This window comes from Belonocnema kinseyi, chromosome 4 (genome assembly GCF_010883055.1).
Source record: "Belonocnema kinseyi isolate 2016_QV_RU_SX_M_011 chromosome 4, B_treatae_v1, whole genome shotgun sequence".
Taxonomy (NCBI): Eukaryota; Metazoa; Arthropoda; class Insecta; order Hymenoptera; family Cynipidae; genus Belonocnema; species Belonocnema kinseyi.
In genome coordinates, this window is record NC_046660.1 from 85,563,747 (window position 1) to 85,585,230 (window position 21,484).

Sequence of the window (21,484 nt, forward strand, 5' to 3'; positions counted from 1 at the left end):
TTAGTAGAAAGCTAATCTTTTTGATACCAAATTCATTTCTTTGGCTTGAAAATTAGTTTGAAAATAATTTGATTAATTTTTCTAACTGGAAATTTATGTATTACATGTTTGGTTGAATGTCAATTTTCTTTAGTTGAAAATCTCTGTATTTTATTAAAAATTTGTCTTTTGTGGTTGGATATTAATCTTCTTGGTGGCTAATTCACCTTTTTGATTGAAAATTTAACTGAGGTTTAAAATTTCATTAAACATTTCTTTGGTTGAAAATTAGTTTTCTTATTATTCAAAATTAATTTTTTAACTAAAAATTTTACTATTTCATTTTTCGTGGAATTTTTTTTCTTTGTTGAAAATTAATTTTTTTGTTAAAAATTTATCTATTTCGTTGAAAATGTTGTTTTATTTGGTTAAAAAGTTATTTCTCTAACTTAAAATTAAACAATTCTATTTTTGTTGAAAATGTATATTTTTTACTGGAAAATCTTTCTTTTTTTGATAGAAAATTCATTTGCTGGGTTAAAAATGCAGCTATTTGGTTGAAAATGTATGTTTTTGAAATTTGAAGATGCATAATTTTAGTTAAAAGTTCATTTCTTCGGTTCAATATTAAAAAAGTTAAAATTATTTTTGTAGAAAATGCATATTTATGGGTTGCAAATTCAACTTTATTTCAAAATTTCGCTGTTATGACTGTTTGGATTAATTTAACTGTTTTTTTTTTATTGAAAATTAAAATATTTTTTGGTGGAAATATGAACTATTACACTTTTTGTTGAGAATTAATGTTGAAAATTCCCTCTTTTTTTGGTTGGACATTAAATATTTTAACTAAAAATGTATTTAAAAAATTTTACATTAATACATCTGAAATTTTTGTCAGTTATATGATGCACACAAATGTGGCATTATTTGTCGCTGCCCATTAACTGAAACTCAGTTGTTAAATTATGTGTGAATTTGGCAACATTCCTTCCTTCGCGTTCAAAAATATGATTAAAAAGCCATGCTCTATGTTTTTTTTTAGTTGAAAATTAAACTATTTGGATAGAAAATGAAATTTTTGTTGAAAATTCATATATTGTTGTTTAATATGCATTTGATATCTTTGTTGGTAAAAAATTAAACTATTTCTTTTGAAAATTCGTTTTTTTTTTGCTGAATTGAACTCTTTGTTTTTAAAATAAAATCTTGTTTTGGTTAAAGTATTAACCGTTACATTTTCTGTTAGGAATCCGTCCTTGATTGCTTTAAAATTTAACTACTGATTTAAAAGTTTAACTGCTTTGTTTAAAAAAAATCAGTTTTTAGTTGAAAATTTATTTTTTTGGTTGACATTTTTAATATTTCTTTGAATATCCGATTTATTCTTTTCGAAAAATAATTTTTCCAACTGTAAATTAAATTATTTCATTTTTTGTTGAAGATTAATTTATTGTGCTAAAAATTCGTTTTTTTTTTTTTGTAGAAAATTAATCTTCAGGTTTGAAGATTCATCTTTTTTTTTGTGTGTGAAAATGTATCTATCTGCTTAAAAATTCATCAATTTTGCTGAAAATGCAATTAGTGTTTTGAAACGTGTCCCTGTTTGCTTGAAAAGACAGTTTTTAACTGAAAATTTCATTATATCATTTTTTGTTAGAAATAAGTGTTTCAATCGGAAGTTTTAACTTTGATTGAAACTTTAAATATTTGGTTAAAAATTAGTTGTTTTTTTTGTAGTTGAAAATTAATTTTATTCAGTTGATAATGCGTTTTCTTTGGGGTTGAAAATGCAATTATTTCGTTGAAAATTCAAATATTTTACTTTGATAAAAATGCATGTATTTTATAAAAAATTAATCTTTTTAGGCTGATATTTCATTTTTCGTGGATTTTTTTTCTTTGTTGAAAATTCATTTTGTTTTGTTAAAAATTGATCTATTTCATTGAAAATTTTGTTTTATATGCTTAAAAAGTTATTTCTTTAACTTAAAATTAAATAATTCTATTTTTGTAGAAAATTTATTTTTTGGGTTAAAGATTCAGCTATGTGGTTGAAAATATCTGTTTTTTTCTTCAAAATTTCGCTTTTATGACTGTTTGCATTAATTTAACTGTTTTTTTTTAATTGAAAATTAAAATATTTTCTGGTGGAAATATGAACTATTAGACTTTTTGTTGCGAATTAATTTTCCATAAAAGATTCATCAGTTTGGTTAAAAATTTACCTATTTTGTTGAAAATTCCCTCTTTTTTTGGTGGAAAATGAAATATTTTAACTCAAAATGTATTCATAAAATTTTACATTAATAAATCTGAAATTTTTGTCAGATATATGATGCACACAAATGTGGCATTATTTGTCACTGTCGATCAACTGAAATTCAATTGGTAAATTAGGTGTGAATTGGGCAACATTCCTTCCTTCGCGTCGTTCAAATTAGCCAATCGACATTGAGGACAAGCGACTTTTTGTCCGTTTTCTGCTTAAATGCGAACTGAATTAATAGAATCGAATACGAATTTCTGTTGCTTTTTTTGCAGCTGCTTCTTTCTGAAAATTAAACTATTTTTGTAGAAAAATGAACTTTTTGATGAAAATTCATAAATTGTTGTTTAATGTACGTTTGATATCTTTGTTGGTTGAAAATTCGACTATTTCTTTTGAAAATTAGTTTTTTTTTGCTGAATTGAACTCTTTGTTTTTAAAACAAAATCTTTTTTTGGTTAAAGTTTGGTTAAAAATTCAACTACAGATTTGAAAGTTTAACTACTTTGTTACAAAAATTCATTCTTTAGTTGCAAATTTATTTCATTGGTTAAAGTTTTTAATGTTTTGTTAAAAATCCAATTTTTTCTAGTCGAAAGTTAATTTTTTCAACAGAAAATTAAATTATTTCATTTTTTGTTGAAAATTAATTTATTTTGTTAAAAATTCGTCTTTTTTTTTGAAGAAAATTCATCTTCAGGGCTGCAGATTTATCTTTTTTTTCTGTGAAAATTTATCTATCTGCTTAAAAATTCATCTGTTTTGTTGAAAATGCAATTATTGTTTTGAAAGTTCTCCCTGTTTTGTTGAAAAGTCAGTTTTTAACTGAAAATTTCATTATATCATTTTTTGTTAGAAGTTAGTGTTTTATTAAAATGCATGTTTTTTGTTGAAAATTAATATATTTTCCAGTTAGAAATGCAACTATTTGGTAGAAAATTAATTTATTTTGTTAAAAATCCGTCCTTTTTGGTAAAAAATGCATCTACTTGGTTGAAGTCATCTGTTTTTTAAAAAATTGATCTACTTTAAAATTAATTTACTTGTTTGAAAATTCGTCTTTGGGGTTGAAAATTCACCAATTCGTTTGAAAATTAATCTATTTGAATTGAGGATTCATGTATTTTATTAACAATTGGTCTTTTGTGGTTGAATTCTACTGTCGAACTTAATATATTTTTTGGTTGAAATATTAACTACATATTTTAGAATTTTGGTTGAAAATGCATTTTTTTAATTGAAAATTAATTGTTTTGGCTGAAAATTTTATTATTTCATTTTTATTGAAAATTAAACTGTTTAATTTGAAATTCAAGTATTTTGTTAATCATTTGAAGTTTTATCTGTTTAGATACAAAATAAAAAGTTAATTTAAAAACGCTTTTTTGTATTTTAAAGTTGAAAATTAATGTTTTTTAAAGAGAAAATGAATATTTTTTAGTTAAAAATGCAACTATTTGCTTGAAAATGTATGTATTTGCTTGAAAATTAATCTATTTTGTTGAAAATGCATTTATTGTGTTTATAATTCGTCTTTTTCGGTTGAAAATTCAACAATTTGGTAGACATTTTTATTTTATGTCTTTTGGTAAAAATCGTCATACATTAATTGTATCACAAAATATCTATTCTCCTATTATTTCCCTATTTTCAAGAAAAATCACCCTGTTTTTCCAGTTTTGACAGCACTTTGGACTGTAAAGTTTGCATTTACTTATTTCCTCGTGATGAAACAATTTAAAAGAAATTAATTCAGAAATAATTCCGGCTTACTTATTATCATAATATTTACTGCAGAATGCTTAACTCAGCACATTTTTTATTCTTAAAACATAAAGTTAATCTCCCGTTTCATGAATAATTACAGAAAAGATGATGTGGAGCGAGAACTGGAGGAATTTCAAGAAAACTCCCAGATGCTGGAGAAGGAATTGGAGGCGTCCTTGGAGCAGGCGGAAAAAACAATCCGAGAACTGCAACAAAGAAATTCGAGGCTCAGCAATGAAGTAGATCAATTAAGAATCCGACAAGATCAACAATCTTCCGACTGTGCCATGTTCCAGACACAAGCTCAAGAACTACAGGCTCTCCAGGAACAGCAGCTCAAATATATCCGAGAATTAGAACAAAAGAATGACGATTTGGAAAGGGCTCACAGGTATTATTCATATTCTCAATCTTCCATTTTTGAACATACTGCCGAAAAGATTTTTCCTTATAATAAATAATAATTTATTGCATTTTCCAGAATCACGAAAGCAACCGAGGAAGAAATAGAAGCCAAATTTAACCTGGAAATAGAAAAGAACGCGTTACTCGAATCCGAACTAGACGAAAAGGACGGCTTGAAAGTCATAGTGCAAAGACTGATGGACGAAATAAGAGGTGTGTTTTAAACTTTAGTAGATTTCAACTTTCGATCGATTTCACGAGATGCCACTGCAGTGTTTTGGGCGAAAATAAATTGTTCTCCGAGACAGAATATGATACACGTATAGTTTTTCACACACAAAATTTCATGAACTCATGCTTACTTGAATATTTAAGTGAATGATTATTAAAAATTAACGAAACTTAAAAAAAATATATTCTTTGAAACAATTTGAATTTTTTAATTATCATAATGGCATAAAGTTTTTGAAATAACTCCAAAGTGAATTTTCTCAAAGAGTTTCATAGTTAAATGAACGAGATTTTCCTTAAGTTTTGTCCTAGATATTAAACTGTTCATGGATATAGAGTACCCTATTTTTTATAATTTGAAATAAATTTTCAAATTATCAATTTATCTTTTAAGCATTCGCAGTTTTATGTCTCAAAGAAACAAAAAAATTTTAATTCCAGACAAAACAAATACTTATATTAAATAAAAAAACTAATCTATTGACCTTTTACCACCATTTTTTAGGAATTTGTGACTCGCTAATTTGAAATTTCTGTAACTTACTAATTTTTTAGTATTTTAATTTCTTTAATAACCATTTTCGGCCTTTTTTGGATAATTTAAAAAATTTGGAAATTTTCCTTTTTTTCGGTAGTTTCCTACATTCGGAATTTTACTTGTTTCGGCAAAAATCTGTTATCCCGATCATGAATTTGGAAAAATTACGTTAAATTTGTGAAAATTAATAATAAATAAAAAATTAATAAATTGGAAAAATCTGAAAATTTCGAATCTTGTAACCAAAAAGTTTTATGCTGTAAGCAACGGAACAAACTTTGTAGCTTCATAAATTCCAGAATATTTCTAACCATGTCAATTTAAAGAATATACAGTTATAAATAAATATTATAAATAAATTATAAATATTTATTTTTAAAAATCTGTCCAACTTTGGTTTGAACCGTTTTTTTAATTAATTATTTAACTTGTTATCTTTTTCAATTCTGTTATCATTCAGTTTAGAAAGTGTAATTCAAAAATCTTTCACACAAAACATTTTCTGTTTTAGATTTTTATTTAGTTGATCAACTGTGAATATAAATTAATTAGGGATTTTTTAAAATTGTAGTGTACTTTAAGACTTAAAAAGTAAATAATAATTGATTTTACAAGACGATTCGGAATCAGTTTCCAATTTTCGAATTGGCAGATTTACAAATGTAAATGCCCGATTGAAACTTTATTAACTATTTTCAATGTTAAAATAACATAAAAATAGTATATTCATAATTAAAGGCTTTTATTGAATTTAAAATATTAGTTCCGTCAAAAATATTCAATTTGAAAGTTTTTGAGGAAGAAAAAGAACAATTACTTATTATTTTGATATATCTGACTTATTATTTTAAATCAGTAATTATAAATTAATTATTCAAAACTAAGCTTTGTACGTTACAATTTTAATTGTTCTATTTAGAAAATTTAATTTGTAACTAAAATTGTTGAAATATGTCGTATAAGAAGCAATTAAACACCTATTATTCTTAGAAAAAAATTACGGTGCAAATAGCGCACGGCCTAATTTGAAACAAAATATAGATTTTATCAGATTTCGAACAAAAAAAAAAGAAAGATTTTTGAGAATTTTGAAAGGCTTCAGAAGAAAAAAAACATTTCTTTGAAAAGTTGAAAATGATTATTTATTTTGAAAAACTAATTTTAGGAGAATATTTTTAAATATTTTAAAGAAATTTGTGTAGATGTTTCAAGATTTTGAAATCAAATTTGGATGCATTTTAAGAATTTTTATACTATTTAAAATGAAAATAATTTTACTTTGAATTGGAGGAGTTCTCAATTACTAAAAAAATTTAATCGTCCAATTTTTAATGTTCCTATCTTAAAATTACTTAAAATAATGTAATTTGAAAATGTCTTAAATTTATTGATTGATTCTTCAATTTATAGCATCGAAAATTATAACGTGGATTTATATTTCTGGAACTGAATCTTAGTCTTTAAACTTTACAATGAATAAAAGTAAAAAAAAATATTATTTGGCTGTTAAACTGTATTTTATTTAAATCTCTTCAGTAAAAGAGTGTCAGTAGCTTCCATTTTATAGGTGTAAATTATATTGCTCATTTGAATACATTTTCGAATTAAAAAAATCTTTAACTTAAATTTTAAAAGTAAAAAATTCAAGAGTTTCACTTTGATTGCTTTAATTTGCAGCTCAGTTTTTATAACTTCATATGGAATTTTTGTTAACTTTAGAGTACCATTTTTTAAATTTCCTTGACCATGAAAAATGTTTGCGAACCAGGAAATGACCGGGCATTTTTTATTTGACTAAAACGGCCACCCTGTTAATTAAATTCATACGAAATCGGCCATTCGATCAGTTTAATAAGACTGAAATTGATTGCTTTGTTTTCTGTTTTTCAGATCTGAAGCAAGAAATTCAAGTTCAGGAACGACGTCAGCCGGACAACGACAAGACGGCTGATCGAATTCGAAATATCGTCGACAGTAACAAACTTCAGGTTGAATTGGGGTCGCATACGCCGCCCTCAAGTCCGGTTGCGCCTCCAAATATAACGCCAGTCAACTCGATAACGCCGCAAACTAAGAGTAAGATTCAATCAGCTATACGTAAAACCAAGCTTATATTCACATACGCTTCTAAGAGGAGATCCGCTGCCTCAGCAAAAAAATCTCCCTCGCGATCAGTAGAATAATTTAATTTAATCGATTTAATTAATCAATTTCATTTCTCCCTAATAAATTTTGGAGATTTTTTTTCTCTTTTTTTACTGTGATTGACCCTTCTTCGTGTAAATAGTTTCTTTGTGATCTCGATTACTTTATTTTATGACTTCTTTCGTGTCCAAAATGAGTTTCTATTATTTTATATTTTGTTAATTATTTATGGAATTCGAATAAAGAAGTTTCTACCCAATATGATTTTATAGAAGACTCTGACTTGTAGCTTATTTTCGAAACGTTTTTTTACATTTTAATTAAGTCTGAAACAACCGAATTTGAATGAAATTACTGGATACACCTTTTTATTGCAGAGTTAATATTTTTCGTCACATTCGAGAAAAAATGTCTACAGTTTCTCTTTGGATTATTTGTGGAAGTAATTAAAATCTTAGATTCCTTTTACTTCTGGAGATTCTTGAGACATTTTTTGTGCTTGGACGAATTTAAATAATTAAGTAACACTTCTCTTTCATATTTGCCATCAGTTGCAAATGGCGTGGGGGGAGTGATTGGCAACAACAATAATAACAACATGAACCCCCCATTGGCACCTTGCACGAGAATACTTGCCATGAACATGATTGGTGACCTCATGAGAAAAGTCGGGGTGAGTATGGAAATTCATCAAAAGATGAATCGATGTGTCTGAAATATATCCTCTCGTAAAAGGCACGCAGTTCTTTCGGCTTCAGTTCCAGCACGGCTTCTTCTTATCAGGGATGGGCCGTATTGATTAATTTGTCCACCCTTTCAATTAAATACTTATTTTAATCTTTTAATTGTAAATACCTAATATAAAACAAATATTCTATTCTCACTTTTCTCGGTTTTGTTCATATTTTATTTTTATTAAAATTAAAAGTTTATATTTTTTTAGATTCACACATTTTTAAAAATATGTTTAAAACTAAAAATTGATGTGCATTTTGGAAAGTTTGTTTAAATCGGAGCTCGCGGAATTCGCTAGAATAAAGTTCCTATTTTCTAAATTCGTAATCAGAGTCGATTTTTTTTTAATTCGCCCATCCCTGGATATGACCACGTATATCTGCATTTAAAGTTAAAGAAAATCAAAACGTATTTTCGAATCTCGCATTACCTTTATTAAAATACGATTGTTTAATTTGTTTTCTTTGAAACGAGGTTTCCCACTAATCCCTATGCATCGTTTTGGAATGTTTATGTTTTCTGCATACCACGTAATAACTTTTTCAAGTTTGGAATGATAATGTTTATGAATTATTTTTCTTGATGTGTAGAGATCAATATTTTCCTTTTTTTTTTAATCAAACATCAAGTTATTTTAATTTTTTAATCGCTTGTAGCTTAAAATTGGAATTCTTGAACGATATGCTAAAATTGCAAGGCCTCCAAATTTTTACGATTATAAATTTCATGGATTTAAAAATTGTACTACATAAACTCAAAGCGTTTCAGTCTTTGACTCTTTGAATTTAAACATTTTAATTTGACCGATTTCAAAGTTTAGAGAGTAATTTTGAGTACTGTAAATTTGTTATCCTAATTTCGATGGCCTTCGAATATAAAAGTTTTAAATATGGGCACTACAAATTTCTAAAATTTACGATTTGTAACTAGGTCTTTTAATTTCCACTTTTCTCAAATTTCTATAAAATAATGATCACCTACAATTTCAACAGTATATAAATTTGTATTTTGATAAATTACGACACTCAAATTTGAAAACATTGCAATATCAATTTTTCTCAACTTTAAAACGTTTTAATTTACAATTTTAAATAAAAATTTGAATGTTTAAACTCTAAGAGGATTCGAAATTTCACTTAAATCATTCTCAAGTTTAATTACTTCGAATTTTTAAATTTAAATTGTAAAAGTTTCTAAATCAGAATATTGTGAAATTCCAAGTATAAATTTGTACTTGATTGAATATAAAAATCATTAGAAATTGCACGTTGTAAATTTAAACGCATGTAAGGGAGACTAAATTCGTAATCTTTGAATATGATTTATTTCAATTTAAATCTCTTATATTTTTGTTTTTAAATTGGATTAGTGCAAGTTACGAGGATTTATTTTTAAAATATTAAAAGCTTCTAAATAACTAAGATATTTAGGAAATTATCAATATTTCCGAATATCAATAATTCCAAGTACATATCCTTTGAAACTTGAATCCTTTCTAATTTTTGCTTTTACTATATTTAAAAAAAAAATCGAACCTGAAGCGTTGTAACTTTTCAATCTTCCAAATTTACTCTTCACATTCAAATTCAAAAACTTAAAAATTTTCAGATTTTAAATTTAAATGCATATAAATTTGCCTTTCAAGTTTAAATTTTCTATATTTTAAAACCTTCAAACTGGTTAAGATTCTAAATTAAGATATTTTGGTAATGCATCAAGAAATGATAAAAATTTAGAGCAACCAGTGACAAAAAATCCAGTGGGGTTTCTTTTCTATTTTCTAGTTTTTCTCTTATTTTTTTCGAGATCTGAATATTTCAAAAGTTTTTTTAGCGCTGAAATCAATTTAGATTAAATCATAGAAAAATAAATGAAAATTGAAAATCTCAGTGGATTTAACGAATTAAAAGCGAGCTCTGTGTCCCTTTTTGTACCCGTTATTTTGGTAGTTAGTATGATGTAGCTGGTGTTTTGGTAGCTTGACAGGTGGGTCTGTATAGACTGTAGGAGGGTGAAGTGCTCATGTCCTGGTGGAAAAAAGACGAACCCCCCAGCGACTACAAAACCACAATCGGTTCAGTTAGATGCATCGGTCCAGTGTATCAGGCAGCAACCTAAACCAACCATTTGCTGACCGTTTGCACTACGACCCTCCCAACTTCCTTCAAATCAGGTTTTCATTTTGGTTTCAATTTTTTGTTTGCATGATTTTGCCTTTTGAAATCCAACCTAGTGTTCTTCCCCTAAAATTCCTGCGGCAAAAGCTTATAATCCAAATACTAAGTCTAATACAAAAATCTACTTCTCTTTCTAACAATAATAACACCACGCTTTTGCAAAATTTGCATTTCAAAATCCGGGTAATTAACTGCTGGATAAACGTGGTCATCTGTCGTTACTAATTGTAGATAGTTTTCGTCCATTTCTTGTAATGAAGGTTTATATTTCGCCATTGAAGAGTCATTCTTTCTTCATTATGCGATATTAATTATTTATAAAATAATCAACTTAAGTTCACGAAGGTTATTAATATAATAATTTTTTAATTTATTCAGAGCGAATGGCTCTTCATCTTTAAGTTTTTCATAAATAAGAGTTTCAAAGCAGTCATGTTGTACTTTTCATCTTATGAAATCTATCTATTCTTATGAACTTAAGGTAAAGAAATCTTATTAAATATATATGCTGAATTTTGTTATAATGCAATAAACTTATTTTATTTTAGTTTTAATTTTTTTTATTTTTTACTGTAATAATTCGGAACACAAAATCTTCCGTGCACAAAAATGGTCTATTCGATACTTATTAATAAATTTATTATATTCTTAGCTTCAAAAGTTAACAGTGAAATTAACCTAAAATAATTAAAAATAAGTAAAATAAAACTTTTGTATTCCTAATCTAGTAATAGAAATAAAGTTTTCTTTTTTACATTTAATAAAAATATTCTTATTACTTAATATTTCAAAAATAGCAACGTTATAATTCGAATTGCATTGAAATATTCCAAGACTGATAATTCTTCCTAAACAATTTATTAAAAATATATTCTTATTCTGCATAAATCCGAGTATTAACTTATCTGGAAATTATAAAAATTCTGAAAATTTCGAGAACTGATTTGAGGCACTTTTGTTTTCTTTTTTCTGAGTTTATACAACGTCCATCTCTCAAATCTATTGCCTTTTTTTAAATTTCATTATGCTTTGTCTTATACGTATTATATTAAAAACAATTGACTTGTATCTAAAAAAAAAACCCCAAAAAATTGCCTATTAAAAATGTTAAAGTCAATTTATAAGAAAGGGCAAGTCTCATATTTTTTCAACACTGCTCATTCTCTGAAAATAAATGAAATTCGGAACATTTCTAGCTTCTTTTTCGAATAATTCTTAGACAGAATCAAGTATTAATCTTTTATGCATTTTTAAAATATAGGCCCTGGAGAATAAACTGAACACCTGTCGCAATGCTTCTCGAGAAGATCAAGCAGTTCGAGATCTCTACAGGTAACGCTTAATTAATTATTTAATTAATCAGGATTGATCCTTTTGTGTTCATTTGAAAAAATCGTCCATTATTGCGATCCTCGATGCATGTTCTGTGATTGAAAAATATAAGTAATTATTAACTTCGAGACGCTTCATTTGAAGCAAATTGTAAAAGCGAATCTCTCAGTGAGAAACAGACCATCTGTTTTTTAATTTTAGATATTTTATTGTGCTTCCTTTTTTTAATGATTATTGCAATTTTAGAATCTTTTTATACAATCACAACTAAATGAATTTTAATTTTGTTAAGAAAAGGGCACTGATTTCAAGAGTAGAAAAATTCTTTTTTGCCTTCAGAATCTTTAGATGTTTTAATTTTAAATCATCTTTTCAATTCAATTAAAAAAATTGTTGTGAAATGGTTCGAAGGATTTTAAAATTTTATCTCAAGTTTTAAATTAATTGTAGATTGCAATTTAATCAGTGCTTATTCTCTAATTTCTTTCAAGAAATCTTCAAAAAGTAGAGTAGATCTTTTAAGACCTTTCTCTTTAAGTAAGCTTTTAGAAATTTTGAATAACTGATTGTATTTATTAACTGTAGTGTCTTTTGTCGGTTCTCTTGTCACGGTGTCGGCTCCGTCGAAACATCAAAATGTTGTGGAATTTGTTTACTGATGGGCAGAAATTCAAAGGCTTCCAAAATGATACAAGTTGAGACTATTTCATTGTTTAATTTTAGATTCTTTTGAATTAGTATTACTTAGAGTACCTTTTGCCTTCATAACTTGAAAGTCTTAAAATTTTCTAAGTCTAATTTACTTTTCAATTAAAAAGTTTTCAAATTTAAAAATATTAATTTGTACACTTTTTTGTTTAAAAAAAATTAGAGCCGATACCCTGTTTAGAGAAAATATACTGAATAGTTGAAATAATATTGTGAAATTGTTGTGCGTCGCATGTCCATCTATTAGTAATATTCAATGTAAAATTTAATCTGCACCATATTTTTTGACGTGAGAATCCTCTCAGAGAGAAAAATTTAATTTTACACTAGCAATGAAGTTTGCTACTTTCGTAGTTTTTATTTCTAATCCTTATTTTTTACAGTCCTATTATTTAAGAAATTAAGAAACACTACAAGAAGTGATTTTTAATAATAATCTTCATTCAAGCCGAAGATTTTATGAATTTAAAAGTCTACAAAAAAGCTCTCTGTTAGGATTTAAAAAAATTATACTTGTGTATATTCAAAAATTTGTATAGTGACAATACCTGTAAACAAGTACAACTTAGATTATTCATTAATCATTACAAACTTTAAATTATTTTAATCGTTCAATTTATGTAACTGCCTCGATTATTTTCTATAACAACAATTTAATCCTACAAAAATTATGTTGGTCCTAGTTTTAGGGCTTTCTTCGCCTTTTTGTAAAATCTTATTCTATCAATTTCCAGTTTTTAAATCTGGAATCGAAGAAATCCCTAAATTGAAACTTTATTTTATTTTTTTATAATTTGTAATATACATTTTATCATTGGTTTTTTAAGATATTCTGTGAACGACGACTAAGTTCGAAATAAATGTTTTTATTTTATCTTATATGTGTGTTTATGCTTGTGCACGTCGTAATTTTCCATTCGTCACCTGTCCGATACAAATATTCATTTTTCTTCATTCCAAATTTATTTGCCTGGTTTTGCATGATAGCTTTGTGTTTCTAGATTAGTGTGTTCCGAAAAATGCATTGGATTTTTTTTTCAAATTTGCATGCTTATCGCCCCCAATTTTTTTGAATGTACCGCAGAAACTTAAAAAAATGATATTCAGAGGTTCCGCAAGTCCCATAAAGTCTAACACGTATTTCTCTTCAAAAAAACAGGTTTTTAATATTATTCAGAATCTTCAATATTAGATGAATCTAGTTGAAACTCAACATATACTAAGTATTACTTTATATTGATAATTAATGTATAAAATAAATTGTTTAAACAATTTATTATTTTTTACAGCAATTCTCTCTTAGAATAGTTAGAAAGTCGCGGCTTTCTGAATTCTTCAACTTTGTAATTAGAGTGAGGCAATAATCAATTAAATTCGACAGAAATAATTGTATAAACCACTTGTTATTATTTATAACGATATTCTCTTAAAATAATGCTAGAAAGTTTCAGTTTTATCTAAAATTTCTCACTTTTGGTCAATTATTTAATTAGAGTGAGATAATAATTAATTCAAGTTAACTAACAATTATTTTAAAAAATAAAGTCTGAATAAATGCTAAATAGTTGCGGTTTTTCTGAAATATTAAACTTTTTGTCTACTTTTCTCTCAGAGCGATATAATAATGCAATTTAATAAACATAATTTTTTAAACAAAGTATTATTGTTTATAACTGTCTTCTCCTATAATAATGCTATATAGTTGCGATATTTTCCAATTTTTTTACTTTGTTTTTGCTGTTTAGTTATGAACAAATAATGAATAAACATCAGAGAGAATCTTTTTTCAAACAATCTTTTTCCTTTTGTGTATTTATTTTTCTGAAATAAAACAGTTATTTGAAATATTTTTCTAATGTTCTAAATGAATAATATTAAATGTAAATTTTCCTTGAAGCTGCAAATTTCAGAAAATTTCCGCAAATATCTAGAATGACTATAAGATCATACAACGCAACTTTCTAACATTATTCAAAGATAATATTTTATACAAAATAATGTTAAATTTTACATGCAATTATATGTAGGGGTAATATTTAAGAACTAATTTTTTATTCGTATTCTGTGGCTAATTCCGAACACAAATGTTGAATTTCTTTTCGAATCACCTCATATTAACGATTCTAAACAAAATTTACAAAATCTTTTTTTTTCATATGGGCAATTCGCGTTGAACTTCGCGGGACTTTACGGAACTTCTAAATACCATTATTTTATTTAAAAACTGCCTATATTTTTGTAGTTTTTATAAAATTTGGGGTTAATGCATGAAAATTCGAAGAAATAAAATTGGACCATCCTAATGTGGACCCTAAAAATAAAATTGTTGATTGAAAACTATTGCGTATGTTCAATTAGGACAAGAAGGCAGGTGCGAAGTTTAGCTACAGGCAACAACAACCACATTCGATTGTAAATCGTCTTCGGATCAATTTTAAGCTGTACTGAATCTTAGATTAGATTTGACGCGGTTGAAATGCGAGCGAGAAAATTTTGCGATGTAGGTCGTGAACCCTTGGACTGTCAAATTTTATTTTTTTCAAAAAGAGTCGGGAGACCCATTCAAGAAGTGAAAATTACAGCTGGAAATGACGATCTTCTTGTAAAAAGAAACATTTGTATTTATTCCTAGATTCTATATTTATAGTATATCTATTTCCAAACTCTTGCAATATCGTATTTTAATAGCGACTCAAATTCTTCCTTGCAGAAAGAATTTGTTCGATTTTATATTAAAACATATTATTGACAAAAATGAAGGAATCAAACGAGAAATGTTACAATCAATATTTCAAGTTATTGAACTTTTTCGACTCTCCTCGTTAATCTTTCAACTATGCGTTTTGTCTCTGCAAGGGTGAATTTCGTTTTAGATCAATTCAGAGTTAGATTTTTATAGTCAAATGCCATCATTCTGCTCTGTGAGATTTTTAGTAATTTTATTTTTTTAACTTTTCTAATTTCTGTGAATTGTCTATATTTTTCGATATCTTGTGAACGATCATTTTTTTCTGTAATAGAATTTTAATTTTGTTTTTCAATTTTAAATTATATTTGCAATTTTAACCGGTTTTAATTTCGACTTTTCTGATTTTTAATCACTTGTGTGAATTTTATGAAACTTTGGACAGATCGCGAATGACTAGGATTTTTGTAAATACATTTATGAGTGTTAATTTATAACAGCCTAGAAATTTGTAAATTGCGTTAGCCTTATTTTTTTCTGTGTTGTAGATATTTATATGGCGTCCAGTGAATTAGGTGTTGAATTAATTTTCTAAGAACGTTTTGTAAAACATAATTGAAATGCAGATTAGCACACTTTTAGATTCACTCTTCGAGTCTGAAAACGAACAGGAATTTTGTAATGGCGCATAATCAAGAGGATTTAATAATTAAATAAATAACTGAAGACACTTATTCAGAAACGAAGAAAGAAAACTGAGTATTTTACAAAAGAATGACTTAATATTTTCTAATCCTGAAAGCTCTTAAAAAAAGAAATGAGAATAGCAAGTAAGTTTCTTCGATTCTGGTTTTAAGGCATGAAACCATTTGTGCGTGTTTTTCGATCAAGCAAATATTTTCATTGTACTGCCTGAAGTTTAAAGAATATTGTGCGTCAGTGAAAAACTACGATTTTTATATGCAAAACGATGTTGTGTAGGTCGAAGAAAATGGTGAGGGATATTTTAATACGAAGCTTAGGTCTGGGTGATTTTTTTCAGTAAAATTCCGATTTTCATAGAAACTTTAAACATCCCAGGATATATTCCATTTATTTTGAATTATTTTTCTCTAAAATTTTTACTTTGCGAAAATGAGCATTTTCCAGAAAAAAAACTAAATGTCTAATTCATGGAAATTTCATGTTTTCATCTAGAGATTCACACCCGTTACTCAATCTAACAACACTATATTTATAATGACCTATAAACTATATTCAAGTGAAAAAAATATCTTGATATTTCCCACTGTAATCGAAACCTAGATCAGTTTTTTTACCATTTAACATTTTTTTTAAATATCCAGTTTCGATTAAAACTAAAGTTAGGAATTTCCAAAATAGTCTAGAAATTCCATTAAATGAGTTCTGAAAATATATTATTTAAGTCAGTATTTCTGGTACCTTATTTAAATAAAAATTGCATAGTCAGTAATAAAATTTTGGCTTGATTTGATATCGAGTCTTTTTTTTTACTACTCCAGAATACCTCATGTATACTCAAAATTGTGCAAGATTTGGACTACTGGCTCTGCTAAATATTAAATCGTAGTAGCTAAATTGTGATATAATCTACACTAAATCTAGTGGCATTAATTTCCATTAATATCTCTGTAGAAAATGTTGCAACATTTAACAAGTTGCTCTAGCTGTATATTGCGTTGGATCATGTATAGAATAAAACCGATAAAAGTAGATTTTCTGTCTAATTTTTAAAAGAAATCCTTAGAGAAAATCTTATCATTCCTTATAATCCTAATATAAAATTAATTTTTTTACTTTATTGTAAGAATTTATTAGTTAAAAAGATCATTTTCAGGGTTCTGTGTTATATATAATATTTAGAGCTGGAAAAGTCACGGAATTTTTAGTTCTGGAAAGCCATACAGTGCTTGACTGAATTTTAAATTTCCGAACTGATGTTCTTACTAATAGAAATAACATGATTATAATTCCAGAATTTAAAAAATGCTTTAATCACATGGATCACGGCACATACAAAAAAAAACTCAAATAGGGGAAAGATTAAGCATTGAATTTTAGTCTTGAAAAAGAAGAAACAATGTTTTCATAAGAAATTGTAGTCCTTAAACAATTTAAAATGATTTTTTCAACGATTCCTGCCATTAACGATATAAAAAAGCACGAAAAACATTAAATTTAGTTAATTAAACCATTTTTATTTTATTTTTATCGTTCTCATTATCGAAAATATTTTCACTTCTAAAATTTATCATTTCTTTACCTATTTTTTTTTTAATTTCTAAAAATTTCGTATTCCTTGATACAGCTGAAATCCGTTGAAGTTCACTGAAAAAAATTTTTATTTATTCACTAAATTTCTCTAGAAATCCATTGAAATCCCTTCAAATATTAAAAATCCAGTAAAACAAGTAGAAATCATTTGAAACTCCTTAGATATAAATACAAATTATTGCTTAAATTTCTCTCTAAAAATAAAAGAATCGCTTATAAAAAAGGCACGTGCGCATAATTAAAAATGCATACAATTTTTTTAAAGTATTAAGAGTTGTAAAGCTTTCAAACAAAATCTCTTCAAATTCTTTGGAATCTTTGAAGATACCTTGAAAGCTTTTTAATTATTTGAGATTTTTCGAATTCCTCTATATCCCTTGAAACGGTTAAAATCCGTAGAAATCCTCTGAAATAAAATTTAATTCATTCACGAAAGTTTTGTAGAAATTCATTAAATTCCATTGAAATTCGAAAAAATTATTTGGAATTCTTTTTATATAAATTAAATTAAAATTATTCGTTAAAATCTCGAAAAATGCCTGTCGAAGGAAACTGACGCGCGCAAAGCGCTCGTTCACACCCCTCTTTTTTTATTTTCTAATATTAAAAACATAGAGTATTTAAAAATCCTCAAGAAATTTCAAAATATTAGAGTTCTAAATATTCTTGGAAATAAATCTCTTGAAATTCTTTGAAATTTTTTTAAATAACCGAATATTTGTAACACGCTTTGAAATTTCTTGAACTTCTCCATACTCTAAATCCATCGAAATAAAATTTAATTTATTTCTTAAAGTTCTCTAGAAATTCGTTTAATTCTCTTGAAATACGAGAAATCCAGTAAAATAAGAACCAATTACTTGAAATTGCTTGGATATAAATTAAATTTTAGGTCCCTGTTACAGGGACGTGCAAAGTATTTTAAACTCTATAACAAATTTTTAATTATAAAGAGTTAAACCATTGTTTTAACGAAATTTCTTGAAATTGTTTCTTGTAGCATTCCTTCATCTCCTTTGAATTTGTTGAAATCCTATGAAATTAAATGTATTCTCTAAAATTCTTTAGAAATTCGTTAAATAATTTGACGTCTTTGAAAATCGTAAAAATCCATCATGAAAAATAATTTCATTGACGCCCCTGAATTTTGTATTTTCTGGTGATAAAAACAAAAACTATTGACATTTTTTAAATATTAAAAATTTTGAAGAGGTTTGAAACGAGTTATATAATTTAAGAATAATGATTAATTCTAGTTATTAAGATATCTTTAAAAACTTTTACTTTTGTAGTTTTTATATTTTTATGAATGTCAATATTTTTTACCTATTTGAAGATCTTAAATGTTTCTATAGATATTGTTAATCACATATTATTAAATTTCAATGTGTAATAAAAAAAACCCTAGTAAAAAAACTGACCCTATTCGTTGAAAAATAGCCAAATTCTAAACTTGTTATAAAACTTCTTTCAATAATTAATAATTCTGGTTAATTTAACAAATAACTCGGAAAAGAGTCATCACAAGGACAATCTTAGTTAACTTCGCAAACAAATTTGAATAATATCCAACTCTCAATATGTTTATGAAAATTGTTTGAATGATTAATAATTATTATAAATTCACAAAGTAACGTGGAAAATGATCATCGAAAGACATTCTTAGTTCATTCCGTAAACAAATTATGTGCTTCCTTGAAAAATAGCCAAGCTATAAATAGGTTCATAAAAATTTTTTAAATAATTAATAGTTGTAGATTTTCAAACCATCAGAGAAAAAAAAAATCATCGGAAAGATATTCTTGGTTATTTATGGTAAAAAATGAAGCCTACTCATAGAAAGAAAAGCAAACTCCTGATTTCTCAATTGAAAACCTTCCAATAATTAATAGTTCTTGTAAATTTATAAGGCAACATAGAAAAGATTCATCGAATGAACATTCCTAGTTGATTTCGAAAGCAAATTAAGTCGTAGGATAAACGACAAGCTCTTTTTTTTAATTAAAATTGTTTAAATAACTAATATATCTTGTAAATTTACAAAGCAAAATAGAAAACAGTCATCGGATAGACATTCTTGGTTGACTTCGCAAACAGATTTACTTGTAGAAAAAGGACAAACATTTCATTTTTTAATTAAAATTGTTTAAATAAATAATAATTCTTGTAAATTTGCAAAGCAATATAGAAGAGTTATCGGTTAGACATTCGTAATTGACTTCGAAAACAAATTGATTTGTAGGATAAAGGACAATCTTTTAATTTTTAAATTAAAATTGTTTAAATAATTAAATGAAAAAAAAATTGTTCTATTAAAACAGCATGAAAAAGATATACAATTAAAAAACAGACTTCCACCTTACTTTAATTCGGAGCATAGACAGAAATGACAACTGAAAAAAAGGAAGAAAGTATATTTTCAATGCATAATAAAATAGTTCAATTTTCTCTTGGAATAGTTAAATCTTGAAATAAAAAAATTGCTTTTCAACAAAGTAGGTACATTTGCAATCAGAAATGAATTTTCAATTCAAATGATGCATCTTTAATAAAAAAAGTAAAATCTATTTTTAATAAAAGAGTTTAACTTTTAAATAAGTGATTCTAATTTTAACCTGAAAGATGAATTTTTAACTAAAATGATAAATATTTAACAGGAATACTTGAATTTTCAATCAACAAAAATCGTTAACTGGCATAATTGCATTTTTTATGAAAAAGATAAATTTTCAACCATAAATAAAAAATTGTTAATATTCAGCCAAACTTATAATTCCATAAAAAATGATAAATTCTTAATTTAAGATCGAACAGAAATTTATCTTCTTATGAAAAAATATGTCATCCTAAAACAGCAAGAAAAAGATCTACAATTAAAAAACACACCTCCATCTTACTTTATTCGGCACAGAGACAAAAATAACTGAAAAAGGGAGAAAATATAATTTCAAACCGAAATAAAATAGTTCTATTTTCTACTTATTCCCGTTAAATCATAAATAATTTAGTTTGGAATTAGTTAAATTAATTAAAACACTAACTTCTGAATAGAATAGAATGAGAACCAACAATATTAATGAGAACTGTCTAAAATAGAATTCAACCAAAAAATTTCTGTAAATTAGTATCTGATCGTTAGAATATGATGAAATCTAATATAATCAAGTAGACCTGAGAAGTCATAGAATTTCCAACCAGACTTCTGCAAAAACCCTAATATTTATTAACAAGTGAGGTAAGTAAACAAAAACAGCAAAAATTCCTATACTTTATTTTTATTTAAGAAATGGAGATTTTTCTGTCACACAAGAACTACAATGACCCAAAGTTCACATAATTTTCTTACAACCAGGTGTTCGTCTAATTACTCGTTTTACTATTGGATCACACTATCAAAGACCTTATCTAAGGACACATTATTGTGTAGATTACAAATATAATTATAATGAGAACGATGATAATAGAAATCATGAAAATGAAAGCGAAATAACAGCGAAGTCAGTAAACAAAGAACACAGTTCCTTTCCAAAAACTCACTCCAAAATCAGGTCTGTTTTTGCCTTCATCAAAATAGTTTTCTGCTTACAAACAAAAAAAGAGAAGAGAAGCGTCACTGCCAAACGTAGCACAGTACAAAGTACTTTTGTCGCATGATTTTCAATTTTATTCAAATTACAAACTCCTATGTGATAAAAATCCATTGAATTTAGATGGAGCGAGATATAGAAAGGACTTTTGAATAATCTAAATACAATTGTTATTCATTAAGGACGAGATTATGTTAAAATTTTGGACACAAGCTTACTTGTGATCTACGCATCTAATTGTATGGATTGTGCCATAGTATCGATTTACGTTAAGAGTGAAATGTAACACAATAATATTAAATCGGAATGAAAAGACTTCATCCATCGTTACAAATATTCATAATTATTACTGATAATAATAGCAAAAGGTAATGTGCGAGTTAAGCTCCTTAAGCACGTTCACCACGAATTCGTCGAGCCAGCTGGATGTCTTTGGGCATGATGGTTACCCGCTTGGCGTGGATGGCGCAGAGATTGGTGTCTTCGAAAAGACCGACCAAGTATGCTTCGGAAGCCTCCTGGAGAGCGCCGATGGCCGCGCTCTGGAAACGAAGATCCGTCTTGAAATCTTGCGCGATTTCACGAACCAGACGCTGGAAGGGCAATTTCCTGATCAACAACTCGGTGGAC

At 26.7% G+C, this 21,484-nt stretch overlaps 2 protein-coding genes across 2 annotated transcripts; one reads left to right on the forward strand and one right to left on the reverse strand.

Annotated features, from left to right (window-relative positions):
- Nucleotides 1-4,101: 4,101 nt before the first annotated feature.
- LOC117170983 (nuclear distribution protein nudE-like 1-B) lies at nucleotides 4,102-16,706 on the forward strand. The gene is made up of 6 exons (XM_033358026.1): nucleotides 4,102-4,406; nucleotides 4,497-4,633; nucleotides 7,080-7,265; nucleotides 7,886-8,007; nucleotides 11,508-11,578; nucleotides 14,645-16,706. Exons 1-6 carry the CDS (start codon nucleotides 4,102-4,104, stop codon nucleotides 14,700-14,702), a joined length of 879 nt encoding a protein of 292 aa, XP_033213917.1. The 3' UTR covers nucleotides 14,703-16,706.
- Nucleotides 16,707-20,526: 3,820 nt separating this feature from the next.
- Nucleotides 20,527-21,483, reverse strand: LOC117170984 (histone H3.3A-like; the record flags this gene model as incomplete). Its single annotated transcript, XM_033358027.1, has 1 exon — nucleotides 20,527-21,483. A coding segment is annotated over one exon (240 nt), but the record flags the coding sequence as incomplete, so codon positions are not given.
- Between the last annotated feature and the right edge of the window lies 1 nt (nucleotide 21,484).